This window comes from Lepisosteus platostomus, chromosome 23, assembly GCF_059453375.1.
Source record: "Lepisosteus platostomus isolate fLepPlt1 chromosome 23, fLepPlt1.hap1, whole genome shotgun sequence".
In the NCBI taxonomy this organism is placed as follows: Eukaryota; Metazoa; Chordata; class Actinopteri; order Semionotiformes; family Lepisosteidae; genus Lepisosteus; species Lepisosteus platostomus.
The window spans coordinates 15,750,048-15,772,421 of NC_142633.1; the positions used below are offsets into that span (position 1 = coordinate 15,750,048).

A 22,374-nucleotide genomic window follows, 5' to 3' on the forward strand; every position below is an offset into this window, starting at 1 on the left:
ATGCATTATTCCACTTTTTCTTACAATTATCTGTGAGATTATAGCCCCTTCTATATAGACATTATACAACTGTGCCATTACTAGGTCACCTGGGTTAAAGATGTAAGTCAAATGAATAAATAAAAACACATAATCATGAAAGGATCACTGTGCTAAGGTGGTGATCTTTCAGGATTGAGCTCGGTAAGTTTTGGAGTTTGACAGGACTCTTGCTACTACTTAACTAGTTAAGTTAATGTGTAGGTTTTCTGTACTGGAATGCAGACTACGACTAGAAAGACTGCCCACGATTTGCTAACATGATACACGGCTTTTCCTTCATCCACAGGGTAGAGACAGCAGAGAGCCCAAATCACATCAAGACACTGGGCGAGAAAAAAGTCATGTTGGAGGGTTAACTGCTCGCTCATACAAATTCATTAAACAGTATTACGTGCAAAACCTTCAAATAAAACCATGCTGACGTCACGCCATGTGACAGATGCACCAAAGCGCTGAAGATGCTTTTGTCTCATTTCTCAAATATCACAGCTGAGGGGGGGTGGGGGGTTCAAAAATCACAACTGTTCTGCGAGCTTTTTATTTATATAAACCAATCCAACGCAGCAGCACCACCTGTCCTTCAGGAACTGCAAAACAACATAAACGCAATTGCTTCTTTTTAAAAAAAATGTATGTCCTTTTAAAATTCCCTTCACTGAGGGCTTTTACAAGGATGGAGCAGACAGAGAGGGAAGTGGTTAAAGGCTGTGATCGAACCTGGGACACCCTGATCCAGGGGGTCACCCACGAGGAGGCTACTGCCAGGACGTTAATGTTCTGACGGGCTTTGTTTTTATTAAGCGTGTACAAAAGGCTGCTAGCTACCGTGCCGCACCGAGGAAATTCACAAAGGAAGGGAAAAAAAGCTCCACTAAGCCCTGACCATGAGACAGCCAACTGTTCTGTTAACAGCTTCTTAACAGGTGTGGGGCCTAAGACCATGTAATCCTATCAAGTTTCAGGGCTGAAAAAAAATTCAGTCAAACACCAAACTCACAAGCCCCCTGCTCTCTCCCAATCTGTTGCCAGTGACAGGGTGGAACAGCTGGGATGCAGATTTATCATGTATCGACAGTAATTATTGCTGGTGCTGGCTGTTAGTGACCCAACTGAATAGAATGTCACATTCAGGGGGGAAAAAAAGGCACACAATCCGTGGAGGAGCTCAGAACACAACGGGCCATGTTTGTAGTCAATTACCAAAGAGGACAGGATATCGGATCGGTGACTTACTAAAGCAAACACTGGCTCGCTGAAGGTGACAGAACAGAAATAAGAGTGGGTTTTCAAAAAGCACGGGAAACAAAATAACATAACCGATTTCATTTTGATCCTAAAAGTCAGATTGTGGATTGAGTTTTTTCTGGGATCTCGGCTGTTTATCAAAAGGTAGGTAGATGGGTGGGGGGAGTTATTCGACTAAAGCAAGAGATTTTTAAAGCCTAAGTAGTACACAAGAAGAAAAAGAACCACATTTCTTGTACTTTTTCAACTTCAAGGTCAGCGTATTATATTGAAATACTGAAGCGCTTCTGGTTGATTTCAGACGCTTTTCGGTGGTTGTCTACCTCCAGCGCCGTACAGGGCAACACGCCTCCTCTGCGCCTTTCCTGCCACACGTGACCAACCAGAGAGATCCTTCACACTGCCAGGTCCATTACTGTACGGCAGGGCTTCCTCCTGTGCTCGCCCCGATTCTGCTGAGCCTGGACCGGCCCGGCGACGCACGGGCCCAGCGGATCCCACCCCTGCCAGCTTGAAGCCGAGCTGCCCAGGCCCGTGGCGCTCAAGGTGGGAGTGGCGCGTCCACTTGAGGCTCACGAGAAGGCATTTCCGGTTCCCTTCCAGGCTAACCTGTCAATGGGTGGCGCACCTCAAGACCCCCGGCACATTTAAAAGGATTAACCGCTGCATTTTGCTGCTGCCTAATCTTCTTTTCAGACGTCCTAATAACTGCGCCTCAATAACTGAAGCATGCAAATTCACTCTAGGCAGGCATCACGGGAGGCTCGGGCCGCACAAACAAGACGTTTTACAGTGCGCTAATTGCTTCTTTATTCCTCTTTTCCGTTTCTTTATAATCGTAGACGTAAGATTTTTTTTTTATTTTGACCCTCCCCCTGCAAAAAAAATACATACAGCAGTAGACAGATAGCATACGCACTTCAATTTACTTATTTATTCATTTATTTAATATGGGGATGGTTTTAAAATAAAGAGGAGGATTTGACAATGTAATATATTACTTTTGTCACACTTTTAATTCCGTTCTTATCTAGATAATTAGAATGGATGCTAAATTCCACTAATGTAATTATCCCCCCACTGCTGAGAGGAGGCAAGGTTTATTAAATTTAACCTTTTCTTTCTTCCCCTCTAACTCCCTGGCATTGTGTTTGTCCACTCCTCTCGCGCCGTCGCCCACTGCACCATACAGGGCTGTGACACACCTCTGAGCATCGCTGCATGACCCCTCTTCTCGGGGAGTGTGCGCATCAGCCAGCTCTGCCGGGCGGCCGCACATTCAGTTTGATTATTCGGAGTTTACACCCGACCAGTGCTTTAGGAATTCCACATATTTAACATATGAAAAAAGTGAGTCAGTTAATTTCCCTAATAAAACTCGTCAAGCCCTAAGGTGCGACCCGTTTCTCCCTGCGGAGTACGCTGCTCATTCCTGAGCGTTAGCTGGGCTGCTGACGGGGCGCTGCGAGGCTCTGATTATGATCTCACTGTTGGACGAGCGCACAGATGCTCGGGAGGAAAGGGGAGGGGGGTGGGGGGGCTGCGATGCGACCCGGCCCGTCTGAGTTCCCTCCACCCTCCGGACGGACCCCCTGTCTGGATGTGCCCTCTCTTCGGCTTCGCCCCGACGGGACGGACCGCTGGGAAGTCCGACCTCGGCACAGAGAGCTGACTGTGATACGCTTGGTTTCGGCTGTGGTGAAACGGGGCATTTCAAAGGCTGTTTTTTCTTATTAAAAGAAATTAACAAGAATATATTTCGCAGCTTACGTCATGTTGTGGAGTGTGAACCTCTCTGTGACCCTGCAAGCCACTGCACAGCACCTGTATTTCTTTACTTTCAAGCACAGCTTCATGACATCCCCACTAAAAACCAAAATTAATGACACATACTGCACTTTAAAATAAGTAGATTAATGTCTCATATCTGTTTCCAATTAGTAGTATTTTGTTAAAATGTAACAATTCGGTGCCCACTCGTAAGTCTTCAAAATAAGTAAAATTAAAAAATTACAGATGAGAACCTACCACAAAAGTGCACAAAATGAACCAGCTTCTCAATACACAACTTAAACTTAACTGATTTAATTCCCACTATTGCTCGATGTACTGTACATTTAAACCACAGTTTTCACACACTAATTTTAAAGGTTAAATTTTACTCTACACCGACTTATATATACCTGGACATATTCAACTCTTGAAATATTATGAGTTTGCTAATTAACTGGAAACACTCAGTAAAAACAGAATTTTTAAACAGCACTGTTGCTTCTAGACATGATCTTTCTAATAGTTAACAATGCTATTTTGAATGTTACAACCTTATTTTTAAGAATACGTTTATTAGGAATTCTTTTTCTCATCAGTTTTGTTTTGGTAAAAAAACAATACTGAGATCCTGCCTATGAGGTGAAATGTGTAAAATTGAGACACAATTCCATCTCAGGTTGTCATTTATTTAAAAAAAGTTGAATGTTTCTTTTTATAATTTTGACAAAATCATTATTGTCTGTGACACCATAATTGGATTTAAGTTTTAGTCTGGGCATGTGATGTCAATTGTACAAAAATTTTCCTTCGTCCTGTTTTCTGCAGCGAATTGACGATGTATAAAATATATATGAGCATATAAATTATTTGCATCAGTTGACATTATGATACTAATCTCCTCATTGCCAAAAATCAGTCATCCTTGACAAGTCCAGGAACCAAAGAATTCCCCTGGAGAAATTGGCACAAAGGGAGTTAGAGACATTGGCTACATTTTTTTAATGGCTCCTGCTAAATTTATTTCGAAACTCTCTTAATCTACAGTACACAACATTCCTATTAGCATAACCCAGCCCCCTCATAAAAATTCCGGCTAGTTTAATTAAAAAATGTAAATTTACTGTCATCTAAGGAGCAGGAGAATTAGGATGGCAACAGCATTTTTTATTGCTTAAGACATCAAATTGATTCGGTTATTGCTAAATTGTGGTAAAGGTTATTAAAGGCTACAGACTTTGGATTGTTTTTCCTGTTCATTTGACTCCATTTTTCAGGAGTGCAGTAAAGGTGATTAAAGGAGCCACAGCTACATCAGCCTAGTCTCTGAAGAAGAAACAATCACTGCCTGTTATGATCTGTAAAGACCGTTGCATTTGCCATTTAAAATATAAAGACGTTATTCTACACTTCTCCAGAAAACATCGCAGCCCAAGGTGTATTTACATCAGAGCCAGTTTCACATTTTTAGATTAGTACTACGTTTTTTTTTAATAAAAAGAATTAGATAACCAAGGTCAATAAAAAATAAACATCTGGCCTTTAACTCAATAACTTAAAATAACAAAATTCTCTTTTTTTGGTAAAGTACTGTAAACTTTATCTGACTGACCTTAAAAAGACAACGAGTGTTCTTCTCTTTCTTCAGCTATTCTAAATTCTGTATTCCTCGATACCAACCAGGACGTTTTTAATTGTCACTTTCAGCTTGTTGTGTTAGCACTTGAAATTATGTTGAAGAATACTTTTACCATTCCCAAGGCTAGAGAAATAACCAGGAGTTTGAAGAGGCCAATCAAAAAAAGAAAACAAAAACGTTAGGTGCATTATGAACACTTGGTAAAAAAATAACAGGCTCTCCGCAGTCACTGAGGAAACGCCAGTGAACAGGGAGAGGCAGGTTCTGTCAATAATCCACTACAGAAAATCCTCTCATAAACAAGAGGCACTTAACCTTTACTAATGAACATTTTTCAGGAATAAAAAGCTGAAAATACAAAAATTTACAGAGAAACATTTTTTTTTATTATCCAAGCCTAGATTAATTCAAAATAAACCACTTATCGGTGGCATTCGACTCATGGAAGAATTTTAAAAAATACTCAGGGTTATGAAACAGACTATTACCTTGGTGACAGAGACATTTCCTGGAGTACTAGAGTAGTCACTTACACGGGAGGAATTCATCTCCTCAGACAAAACGAACCGTTTTAAATCGGCCCGAGCCCTGCCGCGCCAGCTGTCTCTAGACAAGTCACACAACTAGCTGGGCGACTGCAGAGCAGCAGAAAGAACCTGCTGATAACCCAGGCAATTTCAACTTCAGAAAACCTACAGCTCCCAGCGGCACACAGCTAAGAGGGCTCTGGCGAACTGGTAACACGGCACGCAGGCCCCCGAACAACACACTCTCTCCCCCTTTCTGCCAGTTCACTTTCCACTTGGACTCCAAGCAACAAATAGTACATCTGGGGGGAAAACCTTAAGCTCAGCTAGATTTGGGCTGCCTCCTGACATCTCCTAATCCAATTTGTCTTTTTGGTGTTTTAAAACAAATCGCAGGACCGGACTACGACAGTAGTAACTTTGCGAAAGTACAGATGATACAGGAGAAACAGGTGGAATTAAAAGGAGTAAATGCCCGTTGAACCGGAGCGCGGCTGCACTAACAGCACTTTTTGCGTTTGCTGCGTTCCCCCTGGTGACAGTCCCTAAGGCCATGAGCTGCTCCCTCTGCTCTTTCATGACAGCTCCATGCCCCCCCCAAACAACACACAGACAAGCACCCTTCAGCTCTAATTTACAGCACAGTTACCAAAACCATGGCTCACGTAACCAAAACATTCACTTACAGTCTCACGCTTTCTAAAAAAAAAAAACAGAAGAAAAATCCCGTTCCTTCCCTCACCTCTTCTTCAGTCAAAATGTGAGTGTCAGCTTTATCAATTCACTGAAACGGATGAGATAAACTTGGCCATAACAGGAGAAAATTCATCTAGTTTTGGGAATCCCTTTCTGTGCCTTTCATTCACAGCACAGGCAGGGCGACATCAGCACTTGAAAAGAGACTGATCGCACTTAATATTGTATTAGTCCCTGCATGCCGTCACTCACAGGCTATAGGTTCAGTAAGGCTCTGCTCACAAGTTACAGTTACAGAACAGCTTCAAAAAATTACTCCTCAAGATAGCGACTCACCTTCACTTGTCAAACATCAGCAAGTACAAAAGTTAGCCCTGTCATACACAGACATACGCAGACGCACACTCACATCAAAAATAAAAAGAGCACTTACCATATTCAGGGAATTCGAAGTTATATCCACTCAGACATGTAACTTTCATAATATTACTCAACTCTGTTGGTTTGAAGTGAGCAAAAAGGAGGAGAAGCAGGTAAAAACAAAAAGGCAAAACAACAAAATAAAATAACAAAAGCAAAACAAAAACTTCCTTCACTAATGTACTAAACTCTTTGACATGTAATCTGTCAATAGTTTGCACAGAGAGATAATGCCGGCTGCCATGAATGAAGATGATTGGCAGCTGCAGGTTTAGCCCCTCCTTCTTGTGGTTTCATGGGGGGCAGGTGAAAGAAAGCTGAGCCTGCCCCTCGCTTGCAGTCCCTCTCTTTCTCTCGCTCTCTCTCCCTCCCTCTCTCGTACATACACACACGCTAAGCTGTTGGTGATGTTCTCAGAACAAGCAGATAGGAAATTACAGCAGAGGAGAAGCCCTGGCAGTTTTTCCCATAGTGGGCTGGCCTTTTCTATCTCTGTGGTCTACTAGCCTTTCAACTCTCATGGGGTGGAGCCATCATTCGCTCTATTAAAAAAGGGAGGGGGGGTGGGGGGGGCACTGAAAATGGCATTTTTTAAAAAGCCATAATTCTGGAACAAATAACAAAATACATAAAAGGCAGACAGGGAGTTGCACTGTTTGATTCTCCTGTATTTGTCTTGTGTTGTGTGGCACACAAAAAGGAATTAATCTGAAGTTTCGAAACGCTGTGACTGTGTACAACACATTGGACAGAAAACATTTTCACCACATTCAGGAATGAGCAGGAAGAAACCTTGAGTTTTTTTACATAAATTGTTCACTAGTGAAGGAATCAAAATGTAACAGAAAAAAAAAAACGTTTCCAAATTATGCTGCCAAACTGCAGTTTCAGAAAAACAAGATGAAAAGCTTTAATTTTGCTGGTCTGCCTTCCACGGCCCTTTTCACAGATTAACATGGAAAACTTACATTTTGAAATACAACAGTATTAAAATACACAAAGGCAAAGTGTGTTTTTTTTTTTAAATGAGAAAGGAAAGGTGTGAAAAAATAGACAATCTGTAGAGGACTGGACGCGAAGAAGGTTTTAAAAAAATAACACAAAACAGTCAAAGGCAAACATATCCTGAGAACAATATTTTACTTTTTTCAAAATACATAATTTTCTCATTGGTAGAGTATAATCTAATTTATGTGGGTTTTAATATGGATCTTAAATTAGAACTTCCCAAATCTCCCAGAGTAATGGGAATGTTCAGAGTCCTTTCATTACATATTTATGCATTTCTTTCTATAAAAAAGAAAAGAATCTTTTTCTACAAGGCAGGTTTATGGAAGGAAGGAGCCAGGAGAAAAGGCCTCCAGACTGTTATTATATTTTAAAAATACTTTGATCGGGCGGTGCCTACCTTTGAAACCATTTTTATGACTTTTTTTTTTTAAAGGGAAAGAAGAGGGAAATATTGATTAGAAACCTGACTGGCTTCAAATTCGTAATCCGATCCAGCAGCAGTTAATTATCAGAAAGAAAAGTGCATTCCTGGAGTTGAGAAACACCTCCCCCCACCCCTCCACACCAACCACCATCTCCCTCTCCCTCTCTTTCTCCCTCCTCTACCTCTCTTAGTTGCTCCCTCTCTCTTTCTGATAAGGTATCGCTTTCCATTGTAATTTCAGGTGAAATGATAAACTGCAATCCGTTACCAGGTGACAATGAATACTTTATAAGTTAAACGCCTTATTTGCCTGGCAGTTTCTTCCACAGCAAAATGCAAAAATGCTTCTAAGGTTCACATACTTGTACATATTTTGTATTTATCTATTCATATAAACAATTAATAAGGGACACACACTAAGCACATATTTCTTCCATATATAATATCCATAACAAAAGAGGAGATGTGGAAGTAAAGCCAGTGCTCAGGGGATTTTATTTGTATTAATAGTAATCTGCTAGCAATGTAATTTACAAAGTTCAAAGTCCTAGGTTACTGTAATAAAACAACAATAACACACTCCCTGCATCGAAACACGGAAATGCTCTGTTTGGCGAACTACATTAATGGCATAACAAAGCCTAATCCTTTACTGAAAAAAGTACTGTATACATTCAGAAAAGAAAACAGGTTTCTGGTTGATTTGGCAATTTTGATCATGACTCACGCTTGAACAACACTATGAACGTCTCCTCCTATTTGATATATGCAAAAAGTAAAGAAAGGTTGAGCACGGAAGAGCTGCTACTACAACAGAGTCCGTATTTCACCCGTCCAGACACAGAAACGGAGCCTGTGAATAAGTAGCAAAGGGACTGAGAAGTGGGCAACACAGGCCAGTGAGTGGAAGAGTAGTCAGTTCGACTCCCTGTAAACTCGTTGTTCTGAGATCAGGTTGTCTTTCTGCTCTTAATAAAGCCCTGAAGACATCAAACGAACCCTACCTCCAGATTACCTCTCGGTGACTTTTAATACTCCACCGACAAACCTTCTCATCAAAAGAGCATGGGGAGTACAGCACCTTTGAAGCAAAATCAGCCAAAATGCCATAACTGATTTTTGTTTTCCGTTGACACACCCTCACAAGAACGTCCCTTTTTATGTGAAAGCCTCTTAAGCACAGCACTAAACAGAATGTATTGTACAAGAACACATTTAGTGGATCAACAGCGTTTTTGAGGCTTTTACACCAGTATTTCCTTTTCTAATCCACCTCTTTCATTTTTAAATTGCAAACAAAGCAGACTACAAAATGCAAGGTACAGCAGTGCACAAATATCGCTTAATTTAACGTAATTTAGAACTGTTTTCAGAACTGTTCAAACAGGCCTAAATACAGTGTTGTATAAAGTACCAATTAGGGGAGCTACGACTACAAATGTATTAGTTGGGCAAATAAGATGTGTATTTTAGGAGCTCAGCTGGAGATGAGACATCTGTTGTATGGAGCTCCAGGGACTAGCAAAACAGGAAGCCTTGAAAAGGCCTTAAAAGCTCAAAAATTGTTTGTGTACAATAATTTCTGCAACTAATTAGGCTTCTTGAAGCAAAAACTCAAAAAGAGATTTGTATGAAATACAACCTGAACTAATGAACCCTGGCAAAAAAAAACACACAATAGTCTGATTATGTTATTATGGTGCAAGGCTGTATTTTATATACCGTATGGTTTGAATATGATGCTACGTAATGCAATAGGTGTGTAGTTATATAAATTCACAGTTTTAAAGCCATAAAACCAACCTACAACAGTGATTCCACACTTTTTCCATAAACCTTTCTCACAGGTTTCACTGCTTTCCTATGAGTGTGTGCATGCACTTGTATATAATTTTTACTCATATGGACTGGTAGGAGTCCATAATTTGCAGCTTTTTCCAAATCCTTTCCAATTCCCTGTTAAAAAAAGACTTTGAGGCATGGCACATAAGTTTAGAACAAAACTGGAACAATCATCATTTTATTCTGCAACACCCAACTGTCAAAGAAATTACAGATTGATGAGGGAAAATTTCGAGGACAGGACAGCAGGTTTAACAGGACTGTAGCACATCCTAATTAACACGTCCGGAACAAATGTAGCACTTTTAAAACTTTTTCATGTTCTCTCCACGCGGCAACAGAAATTGTTGCTTCGGCAGCACTGCACTTACTGTAACTCATGACGAAAGACATGAGAAACGATAACAATAACTCACTGCACTTACATAGTGCACTTCATCCAAGCAAGGGCTGATGTACAGAGCGCAGGAGGAAGTGCAATTGTTCTTTGGTGGGGAGGGGGGGGAGTTGCATTATTTTTTTAAAAAGAAAGGTGTTTCGTTGAGAGGCATTGCAAGTTAAAGAAGGCCGACTGCAGCGGCGAAGGGAGGGAGGGTGCAGGGGGCATTCGGGGAGGGGTACTGGGGGGCAGCAGTCAAAGGGAAAGCTGGGGCAGACGGTGAGCAGTCCCCTGCCTTGCACTCCAGGGGGTGCTGGTCTGCCGGAGTGCTCCGTTCCAGAGGGACAAAGGCGAGGGCTGAGTTGAAAGATGTGAATTCACTGGCTTTTGTGCGAAAGGCCGGGGGACCTGCCGAGTGAGAAATCTGACCTTTGGAGAGAGTTAGATTGTGTTTGAACTCTCTTGCTGTCTCTGGCAGCAGGGCAGAGCATGTTGGGGAGAGGAAGGGGGGGGCTTCTGGAGAGGAGATGAGGGGACATGGGGCGGTCTTACAAAAGACTCAGGATCAAGGCAGAATGACTGCGGCCCATCCTCACAATAGCTGCCCTGCCTTTCTTCAGGGTCCGCTTCTCCTGCACGCTCCTTTTTATTTGTTTGTTTGTTTTCTTGTTTGTCTGCTCAAGTCTCTCGTTGTCTCCACGTGTTTCTTCAGGCCTGGAGACAAAACTTGCAAAACCTTTAGGAAATTAGATGCTAAATAAACACATAGGCTCTCCAAGTTTTGGGGAACTAAGAAACCGCACCATAGGCTGTAGGTTACATTAACAGTTGCATGCTTTGACATTTGTCATTTGCATTTTTTTTTAAACAAGCAAAAAGTCCTGTTTTTCCTAAGAGGTAAATATTCACAACTACTGTAAATGCATGCTAACACAGGTGCGAAGCTTAAGACCTGTAGGAATTTAACGTAGCCATGTTTGATATTTCTGAAAGTAGCCTCATTCAGGTTCAGATTCTATTGATTTGTTGCAAAATTTTGGTTAGCAAAAGCGTTCAGTTCATTTCATCTCCCAAAGGCACCACTTATCTTCTGCAGAACTGGCGCAGCATGTGAAGCAATTTTCCTCGTAAAAATATGTCAGTACATAAATTCTTTCAAACACAGCTTTTAGAATAGTACATTACAAATATTTATGCCATTTTACATTGTACTCCACTTTTATTTCAGACGTCCACTTTCCAAACTGACCTAAAACTTCTAGCATTTTTCTATCAGCTTTTTGTCCTCTTGTCTTTTGATCATAATATTTTTAACATTTCTCCCCGGATGCAGACATTCATAATGCAATATGCCTAATTGTGAGCCCTCGCAATCTGGATTTTAAAAGGCAAACAGAAAAAAGGCACCTTTCTGAAGGCTCTTTCCATAATCGTTTTAGACAGATAGCTTTTTCCCATCGCAGATGAGCAAATATTTGTAAACCAGCTATCTAATGGAAAATTATAGTGAAATTAGAGCGAAATTCATGACGGAGAAATCCGATTACCGTTAATTTTATTATGCCATCTTAGCCCACACAGCATATTTTTGTACAGTTTTTTCCATAAATACCTATGCCAGGGGTCTCTGTAATCAAATAAAATTGAAATTCATCTTCCCATTAAATTCAATTAGCTGCAATTTCTAAAGCCTATCAAAGATTTTAATTACTAAATTATAAAATTCTCCTAAGCTAAATCGGAAAAAAAAAGAAAAAACGCACATCCTCGCATCAGAATAACAAAAACCAGGAAAGGAAATTGTTTATCAAAAAAAGATATCAACTAGAAAATACAATTAAAAACCACAGGCCTTCTCTCAGCGTTCCAGTCTACAGTCAGTCTGGAATATGGAAACTCCTGAGCTTTGGGAAATTACTTTGTTAGAGCACACCGGGTCTCTCGATGAGTACTCTGCAAGTCACTGTGCTCTAATTGACTAATTGACACCTTTGTTTCCCCTGGTGTCCAAAGACACCCATAAATATCGCAGTGGAAGGGACTCAGGCAAGGAGTGCACCTGCAGCACAGGTGTAGAGCAGAAACTCTCGCTCCTCCACAGGGCTGAGGGAGCGAGCTGGACGCTGATTATGTGCATGATAATTAAATGGAGACGGATAACATATTGACTTAGCGGAGGGCTTAAGAAAGCCTGTCCTCAAGACTTCAAATCCCAAATACTCGGTAATGCTGACAGTCGCACAACTGGAGTCCCAGGATAAAGAGAATCATCAGGCCTTTCTTTTAGCTGCGCTGAAGCCCCAGACGCATTGAAACATAACCTAAAAGCTGCAATTTGGTTATAATTGGGGGGGGGGGGGTGCAAATTGCAATTCATCTGAACAACGCAAACGAAACCCTTGTGTATGCCAAATCACATATTTTAAACCAGTGCCATATTTTAAAGCAGGACGGTGCTATTGTGCATCAGACTCACACACGCTTCGACCCAGGAGGTACAGATTTTGGCTGCAAAGTGAAAAAAACCCCGTAATTAAGTTTTTTTTTTAAAAAAATCTTCTGCTCTGTTTTTTTTTGTAGGACGGCGGTGTTTCTGCCGCTACGGGCTGCATCAAACACCCAGAGCCACTGAGGCCGTGACAATGGAACAGCGCTCAGGTCACACAGTAGGCCCAGTTCCCACCCGCCCCCTGGCCTGGGCCAACAGACCACTGAAACAACAGCGCAGCATTCTCCTGACGCTACAAAGCACGGCTGAAAGGACACCTGCTGCTATTGTTCACTTAAGGCTCTTTAACTCTTCACACTGTTTGTTTAAAGGATACAGACACTGGATTCCATGATGACGAATTAGACAAATATTGCTTTCATCTGTTTTCAGATGAAACATCTTACAACAGCTAAAAAAGAACAAAATAAAAAAAAGTCAATTTCGAGGGCCGTGCAGTGCAGTGCAGTGCAGTGCCTGGTGGAACTGGCTGAGTAAATATTGCTAAACTGAAACTTTAATCTGCTTTTTCCATACACAAGCTGGCTGGGTATTAAAGATAATCTTTTTTGTGTGTCATATGGCGGGAGATATGGATGGAGCTAATTTTTAGAGACAAATCTGATATTTGTCAACTGGTTCAAAAAACCTGGGGATTTTCTCCTAATCCTCCAGCGGATGTGAAGGCGCGTTAACAAGGAAATGCAGATGGCGCTTGGCACACAGGAAGTGCCCGGGCCAGCGCTGGCTCCATACGGACAGACACGTGGTGACCTCACCCCTCACGCTGGAGCCAGGCCACAACGAGGGATTTGCTGGGCTTCTTACATCTTATTGCAGATATAGTCTCTAACATTTAGTCTTCTGCTCAAAATCTTGATTTTACTATGAAGCACCTTTTCCTACTGTAGGAGTAACATTATACATATTGTAATAAAGAATTACGTAATTTTGGTACCTGTTTTGAAATGACGCACGAGTCTTTCCTTTTAACACCTTGAAGGGCACTTCATTTGTTGTTACACTGAAGAACCGTTTTTTCTTAAAAACCCACAGCAGTCTTGACATCCTGTCTTAACACTTCTTCGGATGTATTCCTCTAGTGTTGCTCTTGCTCACTGATATTCCAGGATTGCAAACTCTGCCCATAAAAAGACACAAGGCGCTCTTCCACTCCGAGAATAACGACGAACCGGGCTTTTCCTCCAGGGGTTCAACGAGGTCAAGAATAGTAAAACACAGTGAAATGGGACACGTTTGAAATTGCAGCATGGTAAACGCATTGGAACACTGCGGAAAAGTCCATGCAAATTTACTGTGGTAAACTGCCATACGTGCCAGAAAATTATTCAAGAATCACAAATGGCATGCTTGCTCAAGGCCTCTCGAAAAAATTAAAACAAATTTTCCCTGTCGGATGGAGTATAACAATGCAAATTTTCTTATTGTTCAGATTAGCTTAAATTTTGAAAGGGTAAACTGCATGGGGCATCTTAAAAAATTCAGCATAGGCGCACTGTAATATAGGAACATCAGCAACAATACTGTGCGGATCACAGCACTGCTCCTTAGCTAATAGGATATACACTCTATGCAGAAGCTGTGAAACAAGAACCACGAAAATTCCTGACATCAAGTGTCATATTCCAAAGAAAAGGAGCTTTAAAAATACTTTAAAGGGCACAGTTAACATGGCAGCTCTCCCAATAAAAATACAGCTTTTTAAAGAGGTAATATACTTCTCTCCCCGCAGGCTACAGACTTCCTTCTAAACCAACTATTAGATATGGAACGTGACTGGAACAGACAGTGAGGGACACAGTGGATTAGTGTCAGTGAGGAGAGAACAGGCCTTTACTGCTCACCGAGAAGGTACAAATCTCAGCTGGAACAATTCACCAGTAATTCAGAAAGGGCACTGATACTGCCTATTTCTTATTGATCGTAACAGGACCAAAAGATTGTGGAGATGAGGACGATAATCAAGAGAAGATGGGAGGATCTTCTCAAGCAGAAATGAGAAACACCGTCTTAATTGTAAAAAGTACTGTACTTGTATCTATTCTTCACATGAATAAACAAAACACAGTAAAACATACCAATGATGCATGTTCCCAGTAACAATGAGGAGAATTATGATGCCTGTGTTCTAAAAATAAGTTTAAAAAGGTGTTTAATGGATTCCAAGCAGATGAAAGAACCTAGATTTAGAGGCACCTACTGCATACAAGCACATAAATACATGCATTGGACGTACACACAACAGGACTTCTGTCCATGCTCTTGGAATCATAATCAGTAACAATTTCAGCAGCAGTAGCCTGGGCCTCGACAATTTTTTAAAATTCTGCTACCGCTACCATGTTACTCAAAGTCAAGAAAAGATTCATTCCACTCTGGAAAGCAGAAAGAAGAAACACCACCTTCTGGGTCCCGAGCCACCGTCAGGTGACAGGTGCATTTCGTGCAGCCTGGGTTATTTCATATAATTTCCATTATCTCTCAGTTTTTTGGCTTGGAAAAGTAAATGTCCCATGAATCAGGGTAGGGGGATCTGAGGAGGAGAGAGATACCTAGAGCACGTCTTAGCACAACACATCGGATGGCCATGACAAAGAGTAAAACCCCACCCAGCCCTCCTCTAAGGACAGAGGGGGGTAGAATGTCAAGCCCTGGGGATTTACTGTACCTCTGCTGCAGATCTGCCCAGATCCAATCCACAGGACAGGGAGCAGGTGACAGACATGGGGGGAGGTGCTGGTGTGGGGGGGCTCTTTTCAATGGAATTGTTGAAAATAGCAGCATTAACCAGATTAGATCAATAGAGGACTTTCCTATATTTGTCTTTGAAAAGGACAGAGAGAAACAGGAGAAATAATGAGAACAAGAAGGGATTCCTCTGACACAGTACAGCCACTCTCTGCCACTTTCTTTAAAATAAATAATTTTCCAGTGGTGTTGCCAGCACCTGCGCTATTTAATTACTCTGTGTCCTCCACTCAGTCCTGTATAACGAATTTTGATTTTCTATCACCATTATTTAAAAAATCGCAGTTTTTACACACTGACGGTTTTTGCAGCCCACTACAGAGGAACAGCTGGTTAGAACTGAGGGAGGAAATCCAATACACTCTGTCAGCTGTTCAAATAAACTTCTAGTTCTGACCACACCAGATCTACTGAAGAAACTCGAATCCCAGCAGAGACCAGTTTAAAGGCAGTCTGGGAGAGGCTGCGGCCTTCAAAATCAACATACTGTACCGTGGTTGAATGTAACAAACCCCGCACGGTGCTGCTCATCGGAGGATGAGATATTCATGTGGAAACAGCCTGTCATCCAGCATGTAGTTCTTTAATAAACTGGGCTGCTCTAACGTAAAAACATGAGAACATAAGAAACATCATGAACGAGAGAAGGCCATTCAGCCCATCTATCTCGTTTGGTAATTAGTAATTAATTGATGACAAGACCTCATCCAGCTGTTTCCTGAAAGGAGACAGGGAGGGCATCAGCTTCAACAACAAGGCTGGGTAAGCTGTCCCATGCACCCACCATGCTTTGTGTAAGAAAAGCTCCCCTTGTCCTCAGTTAGAGAAGCACTTCCATGTCGTTTCCACTTGGGCCCTCCGATTTATTTTTCACTCTTCACCATGAATGAATGAAAGTTCCCTAAGCCTGCCTAGACCCTCATCAATATCAGAGGCCTCAGGAACCACGTGATCTGGCTGTTATTAACCCGCGAGCCATCCTTCTATAGAGAGGCGTCACAGTTTCGGGTAATATGCTTTCAATTTCTTTTCTCATAAGGGCGTCACCCATTTATATTTTTATTGTTTAATGCTGTTTCTGTTATATAGAAAAGCACAGTGTCTGGCTTTCTGATCTTCTCATCTGCACCTCCTGATGAACTGCCCACGTTGAGGTTCAGCAGCAGGGGTGTTTGATGCAATCCCCTGATATCAATGTCAATGCTCCACCTTACACTAGATTCGATTTTCTTTTTTAATTTTCTATGTGAACTACATGCTTTGGAAGCGCAAGGGGTGTGCTAACCTGGAGGGCATGTCACACTCTGCACAGCACTTTTCTGAGTTTTCTCCATTGACCTTGACCTGTCCTACTGACCTGTGCCTCTTCTCTCACATGCAGCAAAAACCAACAGCAGAAAGATATTGCTGGAAAAGGGGAGGTTGCAGACTTTCATTAATCCACAGCACTTAAAGTGCAAATTCTTTTTTTTTTGTAGTTTTTTCTTGGAGGTCTAAACAAAACAGCTCTTCAAATAACCAACCTAAGCTTCACATAACAGTTACTGTGTCACCCTGTTTAAAATAATTATTGATCAACAACTGTGTCTGTCTGCACATAAGGGCCCCTTTCAATTGATTTTTTTCCTAGCTGAAAAAATATAATAGAGTTGCCATGAATTAAAGGGTGTTTTGCTTCAATTCATCTAAGCGACCTGACAATAAATTTTTTGTTGCCACGGAAACATGATAACACAGCTTTCTGCCTGTTGCACAACAATCAATTAATTTAATGCTTTTGTGCTGATGTTTACTGTTCTATTTAGGCCTGAAAAGTCAGTTTCTTTTTCCCCCCAGTTTTCAGTGTTTTGTTTAATAAATCCTGAAATACAAAAGAGGCTGTTGGAAAAGCCAGGTGGCCATGTCTGGGACAGTTCCATATAAGGAAGGGACCCCTTTGTACGATTCAGAAATTCAGCTTAAACTGTGTCAACAACTCTTGTTCAACAGCAAATAGATGGAACGTTTCTGTTAAAAGGATGGTTGTTTTATATCACTGATGAAGATCAGAAACAAAACTGTTACTTCTATTCTTGTTCTCTTTTTCCAGAACAGCAGCTTTTTTATCTTAACAAAAGCCTTTGTAGTTAAATTATTGTTCAAATTCTGCAGGTATTACACCAAGAAGCATTAAAAACACACTAAATTAGTCCTGGAACCAATATCATTTTTTGTATTTTTAATTTCTCTCAGTACACTCTTTTCTAATATCTTATTAATGGTTTGGTACGGTTATTCTTACAGCTTATTTTTTAAACATCCAGGCCTCTTATAAATATAAATATATATATATTTAAATATATATTTAAAAACCTCGAAACATCCCCTCATGCTTATGATCAACATGTCCCAAATATGTTCAAGAGGGGTAATGAAAGCCTGCAGAAAGAGTCTGGACACAGAACAAAGAGGAGTGTTTCAAATATTTCACAAGCTGCTGTGAACACTCTTATTACATGAGAAGCAAAACGACTTTGCTCCTCACTCAACCACAGAAGGCAAATGGAAAGTGGGTAAAGGAGATTAAATTGTGTTCCTCAGTGACACTAAAGTGGGAGATCTCAGGTGAGTGATGTCTGAAACCACCAAGAAGGTTTGTCAGTCAGTGGCGAACAATGTCAGTTTCTAGAAACCAGGTAAGTACAGACGCAATTGACCAAAAACGCAGGGGTACTGTTTTTCTTTTTTACTTGTTTTTTGTCGGCCTACAGATTCTGCATTCACAGGATGGTGCAAATACTTCTTTATTGGGGATGAATTGTCATTAAAAATAAAACTGTTTAAATGCAGCCTGACTTTAAGACAAAATTCATTATCACATTCAATATACTGTATTTTTAAAGCAGTAAGAGGTATGATTCAGTAAGAGGACGACGGGTTTAACGTTGGAGTCCTTTGCTAATTACAATTACAACTTCCCCCCAATTAAGTAATCAGTGCCAAACTCAATAACAACAACCAGTAACTAACTGACAAATTTAACATAAAGAAATAATGTCAGAGTGCGGATAATTCCATTTCTGATCAAGCCCAACACTGCAAACTCTAATACAACAGCAGAGGGATATGATGATAATGCATGTTATTCACAACCAGAAAATACTGTACTTTATCAAGTTTATTATCATAGAACACAAACTCAGAAACTGGCTTCCCCCAAACACATTTTTTCCCAAAGTACTTAAAGCCGTGTGTAATTGCAGTCCACCTTCAAAAAAAAAGCTTTGAATCTGCTGAGTTTTGGAAGTAAAGAAAAGGCTTCAATAAACTGGAAAGCATCCCAAACCTTAGCAGTCCAAAGGAGCCTTTTGATTGGAAATAATAAGACATTCCATCTTTCAAAGATGTACTTTTCCTAAAGAATTGTTGATTGCAGTGTGTCCATTACTTGGAAGGATTATGATAATATTCCACATTGTGCCCTGCGTGATGCACTGGAAATTCAATACTCAAAAGGTTAATGCAATCAATTAGGATGACAAAGGAGTAAAGTAAAACCGTCCTGCTTGCTGAAAAAAGAAGCAAGGGGAAGAGAGGAGAGGAAGGTATTGAAAGCTTGAATGGACCAGGAAAGAAAAAAGAAGCCACTCAGAAACACACCATCCATCCTTAGAGATACTGTGAAAATCCAGACGAAAGCAATGCAAAACGCTAAATGGTTCTTTAATGGTGAATTGTTCCGTTCACCACTTAACAACCTTGGAAATAATATATCGGCCACTAACACACAATCATTACTTTCCTTTGATGGTAAACAGATACATTACGAAGAAGAAAAATGACTCAGCCCCATAGGGTCTGCTCACAGATTTATTTCCCTTAAAAAAGTTTGCAGTCCTTTTCTGAGACAATGCCTGAATTTCTCCTTTTTTTCTCTTTTGTTGCAAAAGACTGCATATCAATAATCAGAACGGGTGGTGAAATTATAAATATTACACTTTCTGTTTGTGAAAGTGACAAGTGCATTTATTATTTTAGGGAGACGCGTCGAGGTGAAGTCTCATCATTTGAGATGAATGGATAAAGTTGGATCGCTCTATCGAGCTCCTGAACTTCTAATCCATATTAACTTTTCAAAGCACAGATCAGACTGCAAACAGAGACAATATGCTAATTAACTTTCAGCAATCCCTGATGAAAATAAAATTGCAAAACCTGAGAGGAAATGTTTTCATATTGACTCATATCTGGAACGCCTGTTTTTTTTTACCCCGGTTTCTGCATGAAATTGCGCAAGAAAAAAACTCCTAAAATGTCCCTCAATATGCTGCAGACAGGAGGAATCACCCATGTCTGATAGAGATCTCATCTTGGCTGGGCTCGGCCTGAACTAATGGTGTTCTGATGCATCAAATTAAAGGGAATACACCCCCTTTTCCACTTGAGAAACCATACAAGAGATTCTAACACAGACAGCAACGGTACTTAACACAAGACAGCAGCCCTTCATTGCTAAGGCCTTATTTGATATCTGTTCCTTTTGTTAAAAAGGGGATAAGGGACATAGGTCAGAGTAAGAAGCTATCAGTGCAGGTCCAAACAGCACTTGCTGAAAATATCTAACTACTGAAATGCAATTTTAGTTTTCAGAGTAACCATCTCACAGCATTTAAAGGCGGTTCTTTCTAATTGGTTTTATCATTGGTGATTACTCAACCGCTACTGGGTTTTTGAACTATGGATCCCCGGTTTGCCTTTGATGTTACGCTTAAAGAAAAAAAAGATTCACCATTTTTTTTCTTTGAAATGAGGCTCGCAGTACTTATTAAACAATTATTTGAATTTCAGGTTACCCAAAGCCTGCTCAAGCTTGCAGTATGAAATAAAAAGGCTGCAGACAAAGGAGTTTGGAGTACTGCAGGTCACCGCATTTCAAAACCTTCCATTAATTAAAAAATAGTAAAAAGGTGGAAACATTCCATAAGAGTGATTTCTTGGTTTTAAATGACTGGGATGTACCTCACTTGTTCCACTGGGTGGGCATTCTCGACTGAAGAAATGGCTGGAAGGGAAGGAGCTTTCCCTCTACCGTAGGGATGTTCTTACAGGAAGGAGAGGAACTCAGCTTCGGCCCCATTAGGAGGAGAAGAGCAGAAAGACAAAACGAACGCGTCTTCGAGCCACACGTAACCAAGACTCTACAACATGACAGTAAGAATTTCACTTTTTTCATCCCTGGGACACAAGCGCAACTGCTTTAATTTGACCTACATCGCGTTTTTCTGTTTTTGCATTTTCGGGGCCATCGACCACGTCGGAGAAACAATGGTGGAAATGGGCTTTGAAGTTTTCCTGAATAAAGGCCTGGGGGGGGCAACAGAAAAGCTGCCCTCACAGCTGGACGGCCGAAAGTCAAAGGAAAAACAAATACTTCGGAGAAGAGGGGGACACGCTGCTCGGGAATGAGGATCCTATGGAGTTCAGCCACTGGGAGGAGGGCGTTCATTTTTGTTGCAGGAATGATGGATGGATTCTGAAGAAAGTCTATTCACATGGAGATGTTACATCATAAATATTTACACAGTGAGGCTGTTTCCATGTTGCTCTTACTTGTTTTTGACACAGCGGAGAAACTGACAATGGCCACCCCCCAAAAAAAAAAAATTTAAAAGAGAGGAAAGACCAACAAAGATAATTCAAACCTGTTGGGGAGACAAAAAATACAGTTGTCCTCTCCTCCTTTGGCCCTCTTTTGTGAAGCCCTGCACCCCAGTGTAAAAACGTGCCCTAGTGTTTCTCTTTCTTGAGCAAAGGTTTCCCTTAAACCTGCCAGAACAATACTTTCATGAAAGACACACAAATTTAGTTTTTCACATCAACTATAGTCTCCAGTACTGGAGGCACTGAAAGCTGCTACGTCTTGTCTCCAGCTGGACTGCTAGCTGGACTGTACTGGTTTTGCTAAAACTTTGCAAATGCAACACGGATACCAAAACTTTTCACTTGTTTTTACACTTTCAGCAGGCACTAACCTGTGCACGCGCAGGTTACTGATAGTCGACCCTACAGTCCAGAATACAGCGTAGGAGGGCAGATATGGGCTGCGCAACCAGACCGCAACCAGATCTGTTCTCACGGTCAATTTGATTATCTACAAAACTGACTGATCACTTTGCTGTGGTTCAGTAATAAATGATAAAGTCTACATTAACTTCAGACCTAGCGAGCCCAGATTTTATTTTTTCAAGGAAATATATATATCAGATTCTGATCTTTGGGATTTACATATTTGCTCAGTGGTAGAGGTTTACCACAGACTCAACGAGAATGTTTTTCCTCCCCATATTTTATTCCCCTTAACATGTCTTTTGTTTTTAAAGCTTGGCTACACTTTTCAACGACTGCTAAGCTAAGACAGAACTCCAGTCCAGATCTGAAACAAAATCTTGTGATTACTCCCAAAAAATTATAGCATGTCTGCTCTCCAAACATACTATTATCCGAGTCATTAAATTTTAGGCTGATCTGACAGAAAAGGGAAAGAAGGAGCTGTGTATTGTGTTGTTTTAAAACAGCAATACAACATTCTTTGCTCCAAGCATAATTAAAAGACTCAGACTCCCTAAGGAAGGCAAGAACCAATGACAACAAATTCAGCAGTTTAATTCTCATCCCACTGTTTTGGAGGGAAGCAGTTCTGGGAGACTCTCTCTCCGAGTTTAGGGATCCTTGTGGAATGAGGAATGCATGCAGGCACCGTGCAAAGCCAGATGAGTTTCTTTCTGATTAGCTGAATTAAATCTATCAAAACCCAATTAAAGGAACTACACTCCAGCTACTAGGGATGAAGCAAATGGAGAATTGGGTTCTAATTCAAGAGGGGTCTGAGCTAGCTTGCCTGTTCCCCGTTCAAAGACACACTGGGGCTGGAAGTCTTCTGGTTTCATTCAGATGACAGCATTTAATTCACTGAGCTTCCTCACTCTACAGCTTTCTCCCCCGTTTCTCCCCCATGTTAGCAGCAGCGAATCACTAAGGCAATGGGGAAAGAGCTGTATTTTTTTGTTCTTAACACTTGAAAAGCCTAGGTCACTCCTCGGTCCAGTTTGGAACCAAACAAAAAACTGTCCGTCTACTTCTCGA

At 41.0% G+C, this 22,374-nt stretch overlaps 1 protein-coding gene across 5 annotated transcripts in view; it reads right to left on the reverse strand.

Moving 5' to 3' along the window:
* The window catches only part of casz1 (castor zinc finger 1), a 243,477-nt gene that overhangs the window by 98,437 nt on the left and 122,666 nt on the right, over window positions 1-22,374 (reverse strand). Inside the window, exon 1 of one of the 5 annotated variants that reach the window (XM_088617334.1) lies at window positions 6,353-6,768. The exons of the other annotated variants lie outside the window; for them this stretch is intronic. Coding sequence (XP_088473460.1) covers window positions 6,353-6,401 — 49 coding nt within the window. The 5' untranslated portion in view covers window positions 6,402-6,768. Of the gene's footprint in view, window positions 1-6,352; window positions 6,769-22,374 lie in introns of those variants that run through there. 5 annotated transcript variants of the gene reach the window in all.